The sequence below is a fragment of the Hipposideros armiger genome, unplaced genomic scaffold, assembly GCF_001890085.2.
Source record: "Hipposideros armiger isolate ML-2016 unplaced genomic scaffold, ASM189008v1 scaffold_132, whole genome shotgun sequence".
NCBI lineage: Eukaryota > Metazoa > Chordata > Mammalia > Chiroptera > Hipposideridae > Hipposideros > Hipposideros armiger.
The window spans coordinates 378,463-390,669 of record NW_017731482.1 but is presented as its reverse complement, the minus strand read 5'-3'; the positions used below and the strand labels follow the sequence as shown (position 1 = coordinate 390,669).

The 12,207-nt window shown below is 37.9% G+C and overlaps 1 protein-coding gene across 2 annotated transcripts in view; it reads left to right on the top strand.

The window, feature by feature from the left end:
• Window positions 1-12,207, top strand: part of FCHSD2 (FCH and double SH3 domains 2) — a 222,154-nt gene that overhangs the window by 191,410 nt on the left and 18,537 nt on the right. For both annotated transcript variants that reach the window (XM_019649420.1, XM_019649421.1), the window contains one exon: window positions 7,240-7,401. In XM_019649420.1, the coding sequence (XP_019504965.1) occupies window positions 7,240-7,401 (162 nt within the window). The remainder of the gene's footprint in view (window positions 1-7,239; window positions 7,402-12,207) is intronic.

Genomic DNA, 12,207 nt, shown 5'->3' with positions numbered 1-12,207 from the left:
TTTGAGAAACTGCCAAACTGTTTTCCAAAATGGTCGCCAGTTTGATTCACGTCCCGAGCTGAGCTGCTGCTGAGCTGCCAACAGGTGGCAGGATGGCTCAGCTAAAACAAAACAAAACAAAACAAATTCTATGAATATATGTTTTGGGTGGGTCATATAGTGAGTATATGTTTAACATTTTGAGAAACTGCCAAACTGTTTTCCAAAATGGTTGTACCATTTTACAATAATAGGATACTAGTGTTTCAGTCGTTTCACAGCCTTGCCAACGTTTGGTTTGGCCGACCTTTCTAATTTTAGACGTTCTAATAGGTGTGCAGTAGTATATCATTGTAGCTTTAATTGGCATTTTATTAATAATGAGCATCTTTTCATATAATGAAATAATTGTCTTCATCATAGAGATATGGTTGAGAAGTTAAATAATTTTCCCAAAGTCACACAACAAATAAATGGCATAATCAGCATTCAAACCCTAGCCTGTCGGACCCAAGAACCCACTGCTTTCTAGTTCATTACAGTACCTTAAAGTTGATGAAGCCCTTCAGAGGTTATTTTGCTGAGTAAAAGAAGATGTCTATCAAAATCAACTCAGACAGTTTTGCCTTATCTGCCCTTGCAATAAGAGTAAGCATTCCACAACATCTAAGAAAGAAAAAATATTAGTACAGCTAGAAAAACTAGCTTTGATTGAAGTTCTGTCAGGTGACCGGAAGGAAAAGGGGTAAGAGAGCAGTTGTTAAGAAACAGAGCGATGTAAAAGCATGTGGCAGTGACCCCTACTGCTGTCACTGCAACCTTTCGTTCCCTTTCATGAGAATCAAAAAATGAACTCAAAATAAAGAGGAAAGAAGGAATGTTTAGTATCAAACAACGTTGCCAAGATAAAATGTTTTGGATTTATTTCCAGTGCCAAAGCACAGTACATATTAACATTCTTTATGTATTTTTGGAAACTTGTTCTACCCACATTGGTTTTAATTTTAGTTTTTATAGATGTATGGGTGTTTTGTTTTAGTTTGGTTTTTGTAATGCCCAGGTTTTTTTTAATGTCTATAACCTTTACTAGACTATGAAAGCAACTTCTAGCATGTGATCCTTATCTTTTATGATACAGTGCCTTGTTAGAAAACAATGGAATCATATGCCTGAGATTTGAAAGGTCAAGATTTGAGTCTCTTTTGTCATTGACCTCAGTGACCATAGATGAATTATTTGTAAGATGAAGTACAGAATTACTCAGTTGTGGAGAACTTTCAATGGTAGTTATAAATGAAAATATACAGGGGTTTTTAAATGGAGGCAATAAATATGACAGAAAATACATACTATTTATTCTTCTGGACCCCCCCACACACACAATTCTATAGAATTTTATTAGAGAAATAGCAGTTAAGAGGAAAGTCAGTTTTAAAAACATTAATGATAATTACTCAAGAGAAATCACTTTAATTCATTAAAAAGTATAACTTGGCAACATAGGCAGCTTCTACTTTTTAACTCATTGAATCTCAGGAAATCTTCTCTGACCCTCTTCTCCAATGCCTCTTCCATAGTCACACTTCCCTACGCCCTTAGCATTTAGTTGTGATAGTTTTCCACTCCAGATTGTGAGCTCTTGCAAAGCACACAAGTTGTCCTTTGTTTCATATCCAAGAGCCTAGCATAATGTTCAACATATTGTAGGTATTTGATATTTTAATTAATTGTTCTACTTGAGACCCAGTTCTAACTGTTCATTCCTTATATCCTTAATGTATAAACATTGGTGCTTTTGTAGGTTTGAACATGGGGGAAAGGAGCCAAATAAGTAAGTATTTATATGTAGCTAGAAACAAAGAAATCTTTAAGCCTGGTTTTGTTTCTTCTCTATTGGAGTTTTAGTTTAAAAAGTAAAACATGGGCCGGCCGAGTGGCTCAGTTGGTTAAGAGTTCTCTCAAGAGTGCAAGCTCTGAGCAACAGGGTTACCAGTTTGATTCCCGGCCCAAGCTGAACTGCCAACAGGTGGTAGGATGACTCAGCTAAAAAANGAGCAACAGTGGTTCGATGCCCGGCCCGAGCTGAGCTGCCGCTGAGCTGCCAACAGGTGGCAGGATGGCTCAGCTAAAAAAAAAAAAAAAAAAGTGCGAACTTTGAGCAACAGGGTCGTGGGCCAGTGAGCTGCTCCCAAGCTGAGCTGCTGCTGAGCTGCCAACAGGTGGCAGGATGGCTCAGCTGGTGAGAGCACATGCTCCTAACAATAAAGTTGCAGGTTCCACTCCTGCATGGGATGGTGGGCAACGCCCACCCACAACTAAGATTGAACACGGCACCTTGAACTGAGTGGCCACAAACTACCAACGGGCGGCCAGATAACAACTGCACTTGGAGCTGAGCTAACTGCGCCCTCCACAGCTAAGACTGAAGGACAACAACTTGACTGTTCCCCTTCCCCAATTCCCCAATAAAAATCTTAAAAAAAAAAAAATCTTATTTTGAGAAAAATCCCTGGTCCACATGGCTTCACTGCTGAGTTCTAATCTTTCAAGGAGTAAATAATGCTAAACTTACAAAAATATTTAAAAATTTAAAAATAGAGTACATGTGGAATATTCAGCAAGACCAAATACTAGACCATAAACCAGTGTCAGTAAGTTTAAAAGAATTGATATCATGCAAAATATGTTCCCCAACTCATCAGAATTAAATTAAAAATCAATAACAGAAAGATACCTGGAAAATCCCCAGATATTTGGAACTTCAATTATTCAAACACAATAATCTATTGCTGCCTTAAAAAAAAAAGCAACACCCAACTTTATGGCAAAACCAGCAATGATTTCTTATCCCTCACTATTCTGGGAATTGACTGCATTTCTTTTGCAGGTTTTGCCTGAGATTCCTCAAGGAGCTGCAGTCAGCTAGAGGGCTTGCCAGAGGGCTGGGCCATTTTTCCATATGATTCTTTCATCCTCAATTAGGCTAAACTGAGCTTCCTCATATGGGAGGCACATTCCATAAAAATCAAGTTCTAATGCCCTTATTAGACCTCTGCTTGCATCAAATTTGCATATGTCCCATTAGCCAAACCAAATCACGTGGACAAGCCCAGAATCAATGTGGGAGAGGACTAAATGGATACTAGGCAGCATGATTCATTGGGGATAACAATTTACCACAATTAATGTGATCTTAGTAATTTCATTTTTCCATCTATAAAATGGAGTTTATGATATCCATTCTCAGAATTGTTGTGTGGATTAAATGAAATGGTATAATTATATAGTTCCTGGTACATATGATAAAGGTTGTTTGGAGTGGTTTATTATTTTTTTTAAGATACCAAAGGTAATTTAACGTGGCAAATATTATCTACCAATATTCATTTCCTACTACACATGCAAGGCACTGTCCTAAATAGTAGGGTTACAATAGACACAGTCCTTATCCTTAGAGAAATGATATTTTAAAAGTAAGCTAATTAAGCCCAAATTAGATTTACAGATTTTCTAATTATCAAAAAGTTTCATAAACTCAACTATGGCTTGACACTTTGATATGCTTATGTTAACTTTTATATTAAAATCAGTTAATTGACAGTGTTAATACATCAAGATTATATATCCTAAAGGACCTGGCTTTTCAAAACATCATTTTAAAAAGAGAGCCTCTGTCTTTTTACAAGTTCTAAAAATGATTTGGTTAAGTTGTATCTAGAATGCCATCTAATCGCAGAGAACTATGCTCTGCAAAATTTTAATCTGTTGGCAAATCATCAAAATTCATTTGAAAACACTGGAAAATTCTGCTTTTAAGCAGTTGTTAAAATATAAACAGAACTCTGAAGGAAATATAGCAATGTTTATTCTGGAACTGCAGTCTGAAAATCTAAGTTTGCAAATACCATGTTCATCAGTTGTTTGGTAAAGCACTGACAAAAATAAATCTTAGAAAACTAGATTACTTGGTATTGAGGAAATAGAATAAACTGTATCTCTCTCTCTCTCTCTCTCTCTCTCTCTCTCTCTCTCCCCCCCCCTCCCCCTCCCCCTCCCATTTCTCTGCTTCAGTGATTAAATGACTTACATTTATGATTTCCAAGAAAGGGTTTGTTCATTCTTTTTTTAAAAAAACATTTTATTGCCTATATTAGTTTAAAATGCATATTAGAATGGTGCTAAAACAACAGGATATCCACATGCAAAAGACCCCTACTTCATACCATACATGAAATTAAGTCAACTCAAAATTATCAAACACTAAAATGTAACAACTAAAACTAAAACTCATTAGGATGAATCTTTTTGACCTTGGATTAATGTCTTCGATATGATACCAAAAGCCCAAGTAATAAATAAATTGGACTTAGTCAAAATTTAAAACTTTCATGCTTCAAAAGACTATCAAGAAAGTGTAAGACAACACACAGGATGGGGAAAAATATTTGCAAAGTATGTATCTGATAAGGAACTTTTATTTAGAATACATAAAAACTCTTAAAATTAAAAGACAAAAATAAAAAGAACAATAAAAAAGACAACCCAATTTTAAAATGGGCAAAGGATCTGAATAGACATTCTCCAAAGAAGATAAACAAATGATCAATCAGACCATGAAAAGATGTTTGACATTATCAGTCATCAGGGAAATACAAATCAAAACCACAATAAGATACCACTGTATACCCTTTGGGATGGCTAGAATCAAAAAGGCAGACATTAACAAGTGTTTGCCAGGATGTAAAGGAATGATAACCCTTGAACCCTACTGGTGGGATTGTCAAATGAGGCAGCTGCTTAGGAAGATAGTCTGGCATTTCCCCAAATGGTTAAACAAAGCATTACTTTATGACCAAGCAATTCCAGTCCTAGGAATAGACCCAAAAGAAAGGAAACATATCTACACGAAAACTTGTACATTAATGTTTGTAGCAATATTATTCATATTAGCCGAAAGATTGAAACAACCCAGATGTCTATCAAATGACAAATGGATAAACAAAATTTGGTATATCGAGCCGGCCGAGTGGCGCGATGGTTAAGCGCTGGCTTGGGACGCCAGAGGACCCGGTTCGGATCCCACATGTGAGGGCCAGCAACACTGCCCTCTACAGCTAGGATGCTGAGCAACAGCTCAACCTGGAGCTGGGCTGCCGTGAGTCGCCAGCGATGGCGTAGACTGCGGCCCCTGTAGCGGTGGGTTGCCATGGGCTGCGGTGTGTAGCCGGCAGCCAGTGTGAGCGGCCAGCAGCCGCAGTGAGCAGCCGTCCAGAAGCCGGCGACTGATCTGCCTTGCCCTGGAGGAGCGCAATGATGGTGCCAACTTGGGCCAGTGAAGCAACGTCCTCCGCAACTAGACTGAAGAGCAAAACAACAGCGACTTGTCTGTTCCCTTTCCCCCAATTCCCCAGCACTGTTCCCATCCCCCCAATACCCCAATAAAAATCTTTAAAAAAAAAAATTGGTATATCGATACAATGTAATGTTATTTGGCCAAAAAAAAGTAATGAAATACAGATACATGTTACAAGATGGATGAACCTCACACACAAAAAAAATATGATTCTCTTTATATTAAATGTTCAAAATAGGTAAATCTATATAGAGAGACAGATTTGTGATTGCCAGAGGCTGCTGGGAATAAGGAATAGGGGAGCAATAGCTAAAGGATACAGCGGTGTTTTTGGAGATGATAAAAATATTCTAAAATTGACTGTGGTGATAGATGCACATATTTGGAGATATACTATAAACTGTTGCATTGAATACTTTAAATTGGTGCATTTCTATGGTATGCGAGCTTTATCAATAAAGCTGTTGCAAAAATAAAGTATTAGAAGAATAACCAGATTTTTGCAGGACTGTTGACCAAATTGTGTGCCTCCAAGCCAAATAATCTAATTACTTTCTTTAAAGATTTATGTGCTATCCCAAACCACTGAATTTTACAATTTGAAATGTTTAGATGGTGAATTTTATGTGATATGAATTTTAATATCAGTTCTTAAAAATTCATATGCTTAAAAATCTTAGGAATACAAAATAAATTCAACAGTGAGAGCTCAGTGAAACAAGTCATAGCTCAGATCCTTTTTGTACCAACATCCCCCAGTAGAGAATTCAGAGTGATCAAAATTGCATACCAGAAGGGCTCAGTGAGCACACTTCTTTGTTCAAGAGTCCCTCAGAAGGCCATCAAGTAAGAGTCCTTAAAATTATCTTAGTGGAACCTTCAAATGTTGGAGGAAGAGACTACCACTCTAATATGGGGAACAATGAAGCTGAATGTATTACTTGATAAAGCGAAAGAAAATGATACTTACAAAATACAATCTCTCTGAGCAAAGCAGAACTGATATATAGTGTTTTGAAAAGTGTGGATTTTAGGGATTGGCATATTTTCAAAACTGGGAATGTTTTACAGATTGGCTCACTTTTAGCTGTGGTGTAGAGATTGATAGACTATATGGGAAGCAGGAGTGATGATTACTGGAGTGAGGCTGTGGTTGATTGGCTGCCTTGCAGAAGCATGGGGCTGTCACTGATTGGCTGACTTTCAGAAGCATAGCTATTAGAGCAAAGCAGTTAGCATTTGATTGGAACAGGTTTACACTGGTGCAGTGGTTTACTTGCTTACCTCTCAGAACAACAGCCAAAAAACAGGCCATCTTTCCCTCTCTTTTTTTTTTTTTTTAAATGTGGAGAATAGGAACTTTTTATTCTCAATCTCTACTATTTCTGACAGCTTCAGCACAATTTAATTTAAAACCTTTACTCAGGCTGTCAGGAGTCATGAAAGTTTTTAAGAAAGGTAGTAAAATGATTAGATCATTTGCAGACTTGTAAAAGACGGGTTACAGAAGAGAAGAAAAATTCCAAGAGGTGGATTAGAAGGCTGTTGAAGGTGCTAGATGTTAGGATATTCTGAGGCATAGCCTTGTTAAGAGGAAAAGAATGCAGACTTTATGGCACGTTAGTATCTTACTACTCCTATTCATAAGTTATATTTGATATCTTGTCAAAGTGCAAGTGTGCCATTTGCCATTATCAGCAGCTCCTGATTCCTATTCTTGCGTTCCTTCCCTCCCACCCCCTCTTTATCTTTCCCTCCTTCCCTCTCCCCAACTGAAAAATTAACTATGCCAAGGCAGAATTGCTAGTGAATGTCAAGATTGTTCTAATTAAGTCAGAAGCAACTTAAAAACAGCCAATTTGAGAAGAAAATACCTTGATTTCTAACCATTTTCTTGGTTTTCTTAGATAATTAAGTTAAAAGCTGAAGCCCGGCTGGACCTGCTAAAGCAGATCGGTGTTTCTGTGGACACATGGTTGAAGAGTGCAATGAACCAAGTGATGGAGGAACTGGAAAATGAGCGATGGGCCCGCCTTCCTGCAGTGACCAATAATGGCACTTTACACTCGGTACGGTTTATCTTCTTGGATATGATGGACTGAATTTCATTGAAGGATGCTATTCTTTGCCTAAGTAGCCAGACCTGAGAATAGCCAAAATTTTAAAGAAAAAAATAATGGTTTTGCTAGTGGTTTGAGGTTTTTTTTTTCTTTAGCCTCTCATTAATTGAGTTAAACTTAGTGCAGGAAAGAAAGGGGGAAAGGAGTATTGCTCTTTTCAAAGGTGTAGTGAAGAATATATTATCACTAGTTGGTTTATCAATGCCAATTTACCATACTCACTATCCCATTCATTAAGTAGATATGCTTCTTGTCTGGAAGTAGCAGAGTAAAAATTTTAATCTAGGGTTTCTGAAGTTCTCAGAAGTCTTCTCTAGTTAGTGTAAATGAAAATAAACATCCAAAGAGTTATAAACAATCTGAAAGAAGGGAAAGGAACGCTCTTAACCTGTGGGTTAGTCTGTCCCATTCACAAGGACTTTCACACTCTGCTCACAGCACCTTCATCAGGGTGACAGTGCAGGCATGGTTTCACAAACAAGGCCAGAATTCATGCTCAAGTTTTCAGGTACAGGCCTCTCTGCACTCCAATGTCATACAGTTCAACCTTAGTTTTTCATGTTAGAGATCTGAGTACCAGAAAAGCTCAGTGATTTGCCCAATTATTACATATGGTGCCTAACTGGTCAGACCAAAGTAATTTCTGCTGCTACCTTCCTACCCATTACTCTGTCTCATCCTATTCATTTCCTTGTGGCATGTATTTCAATCTATGTTTGTCTTCTTTGTTTTCTTGTGTTTGTTGTCTGTCTTCCTGTAGAGTGTAATCTCCATGTCTGCCTGGTTCACTGCCCTACACAGCAAAGTGCCCCACACATAGTAGGTACTCAATAAATACCTGTTGAAGAAAGAAATGAATGAATGGATGAACAGATAGATGGAATCATGGCAAACTAAAAGCTAAATTCTAATCTGCCAACTTCCCACTATACTCATAGTGCCTCTTTAGTGCTTGTGCCCTTGAGATTAAAAAAGACATCCTTGGGGTGGCTGGTTAGCTCAGGTGGTTAGAGCGCAATGCTCATAACACCAAGGTTGCTGGTTCAATTCCCACATGGGCCAAGGAGCTGCACCCTCCACAACTAGAACGAAACAACTACTTGACTTGGAGCTGATGGGTTCTGGAAAAGCGCCCTCCACAACTAGATTGAAACAAGTACTTGACTTGGAGCTGATGGGTCCTGGAAGAACGCACTGTTCCCCAGAAAAATTTAAAAAGAAAAAAAGGCATCCTTGCTAGAGAAATTGGCCAAAGTTTAAGAGCATTCCTAGAAGTTATGTCAATTTTTTCACATAGCATTCTGATTTTTTAATGGGAATACACTTGCACCTTTAAAAAGGATTGTGTGTGGGTGTGCATTTTAAGGGAAAACAATCTATGGAAGGTTTATTTTTATTTCACTATTAGTGGTAATCTAGCTGGGGAAACAAGCACACATCACCCACTTGACTTTGGGGTTAAAAGAGCTTGCCCTGTTTTTAGTACAACAGAGTTGCACTGTGTCATAAAATATCTTTTCTTATTGCATCTTTTAAGTCAATTCCCATCTACCTCAGGTTATTCTGTTGAACAGAAGTTATGATGACAGCAAATTCCACGCACAAATGTACTCTTGGCTTCTTCAGCAGCACTGTTGGCAACTAATCAAGCTGTTGATTTTCCTTGGACTAGCACCTTTCCTAACTAAAATCGACTGGGCAGGCACTTATCGCCTGACTGTGTACCTACTTCTTCGGCAAATCATAGATAAGCAAGACTTGGTCTCTCTCCTCAAAGAGCTGACAAGCTGGTAGAGCAGACCAGCTTTTATAGATCTTAGTGATTCATGGCAATGTATGACTGCACTTCTTCCCAAGACTGAGCAAACTCAAAATTGCTTACTCCTCATTCATCTACACACCTTGGGAGAAGTCACTTCTCTCTGTGTTTCAGAGAAAAAGTTAGGTAAACTGATTCTAAGATCCTCTCCAACTCAAAATCTCATGATTTTGTGAAATGCTGTCAGAAAAGATCAATAGCAGCTAGAAAAATAAGAAAGAAGTTCACCTGAAGAAGGAAATGTCATTTGAGATAGTCCATGAAGAATTTTAGGGCCGGCCGAGTGGCGCGTTGGTTAAGAACTGGCTTGGGATGCCAGAGGGCCCCGGTTCAGATCCCACATATGAGGGCCAGTGACACTGCCCTCTACAGCTAAGATGCTGAACAACAGCTCAACCTGGAGCTGGGCTGCCGTGAGTCGCCAGTGATGGCATAGGCTGCAGCCCCTGCTGCAGTGGATTGCCATGGGCTACTGTATGTAGCCAGCAACCAGCGTGAGCAAGCAGCAGCCGCCGTGAGCGGCCGTCCAGAAGCCGGCGACTGATCTGCCTCGCCCGGGAAGAGCGCAATGATGGTGCCAACTTGGGCCAGTGAAGCAACGTCCTCCACAACTAGACTGAAGAACAAAAGGACAGCAACTTGTCTGTTCCCCTTCCCCCAATTCCCCAATAAAAATCTTTAAAAAAAAAAAAAAAGAATTTTAACAGGAGATCAATCAGGGCTGCTGAGTGTGAAGGAAGGAGATGAAGATGTGCCTAGTACAGTGTCTGGCAGTGAGTAGTACAGTCTGGTGGTGGGTGTCAGTTAAATTGGATATTTTTGAGAACTGCCCAAAGACATCAGCTCATCTACAGACATATCATGCTCTCTGTGAAGGGAGAACTTTGCAATTCTACCCCACTCTTCTTCCCTCTAGTCAGCCTTATGGAGCCTGTGTCTTCCTGCTTTCAACTGAGGGATATATTCTGTGGAAGCTCTACTAACAATATAAATAAGAAAGAGATGTAGGCACTAAATAACTTAATGACATCTCAATATTTATTTAACCTGCTTTTAAATGACAGCACTAAAATAATTCAGAGGCAGTTGTATCTCTTCATACTGACAGTTGGCTGGCTGGGAGCATAAAACAAAAATACCATTCTCGGGACCAAATTATTTCTTCCATTACGGATGCCAACAAAAGCATTAGTCATCAAGTTTAGAATTCCCTTCCATCAGGAAAACATGGTTAATACTACTGTTAGACATTAACAGTGTAAAGTGCCTTGTAGAAGATCAGTGTTTTTAAATATATAGTCAATTTACCTTATAGAATAAAGAAGGAACTATACTTATTTGGGCACTAACTCTTTGCCTTCTGTATTATACAGTGGTACAGAATTATAGGATTGGGAACAAAAAAATGACAAAGAATCACAGAATATAGCAACATTTTTTTAAAAGGACAGCACTCTACTGATACATAATAGTTATTCAATTGGTGGTTAACGGTAGCCTACACACAGCTTCCTTCCTATGACTGGATTGCTGATGGCGACCCAGTCAGTCTTTCTGTCACTTACCCTCCCTTCTCTTATTTTTCCATCTTCTCTTCCTCAAAACTCCATACCCAGCTTACAACCTCATTTTGAAATTATATTAATTTTAGAATAGAAAAATTTATATAACTAGATTACAAAAAAAAGTTAGAAAGTACAGTAGAGAAGAAGAAAATAACCTAAACCTCCATCCTTATAACACCACTGTTAGCAACTTGATGTAATTCCTTCCTCTTTGTATTATTGTTTTTTAACATATTTATCATAATGTTAATTTTGTATATTTTTCCATCTATTATTCCATATTGCTGAAAGGTTGTCCTAGTCATCCTTTTCATGTCTGTGTAGTATTCCATCAGGAAAGTATGCCGTAATTGACTTAACTATTTCCTTATAGGTTCAATATTAGATTGCTTCCAGATAGTCTAAATAATACTCTAAAACACATTTGTATGCATATTTCTTTTCTCCCATACTAAGGATTTTTTTTCTGTAATACAGATTTCTTCTTAGAAGAATTAGTCAGATATCTATAGTTCTTTGCTTGAGTTTGGTTTATTTTTGTTCTTTCTATTATTTTTTTTTCTTTAGATTCTCAACCTATAGCTGACACTGTTTACATGACTTTCTTGTCTTCAGCTACTTCCCCCAGCTACTAAAGAAAGCATCCTGACATCTACTTTGTTGTCTAAAGCCCTGCTCTTTACCATACTTTCTTACGCTGTGGATAACCCTTTATTCCTCTAACCTTTATCATGATTCATGTTAACTGCTGTGCATTCCTTTTATCCTTTTTTTTTTTAGGCATCTGTTGAATCATCATTGAATATTCTATTTTCAATGTAATTAATGGTCTTATAGCATCTTCAAGTACTGTGTGGTCAGTTGTCATTAAAACTTCCAAGCTTTACTGATAATTTTTAACAGCTTTGCTGAGGCATAATTTGACACAAATAGACTGCACATATCTAAAGCATACAATTTGATACATTTTAATATATAAATACGCCAGTGAAACCCTCGCCACAATTAAGATAATGAACATATCCACCCCCAGAAGTTTCTGCATGCTCCTTCCAGCCTCTCAGTCAACCACTAATCTTCTTTGTGTCACTATAAATTACTTTGCATTTCTTAGAATTTTATATAAGCAGAATCATAACAATATGTACTCTTTTTTTGACTGGCATCTTTCACTCAGCATGATTATTTTTTAGGATAATCCATGTTGTTGAATGTATCAGTAGTTCTTTTCATTGCTGATTAGTCTTCTGTTTTGTGAATATATCCCACAGTTTGTTTGTCCATTTACCTGATGATGGGCATTTGAGTTGTTTAGGGCTATTAGAGTAAAACTGCTATGAATACGAGCTCTGAGCAACAGGGTCGCCAGTT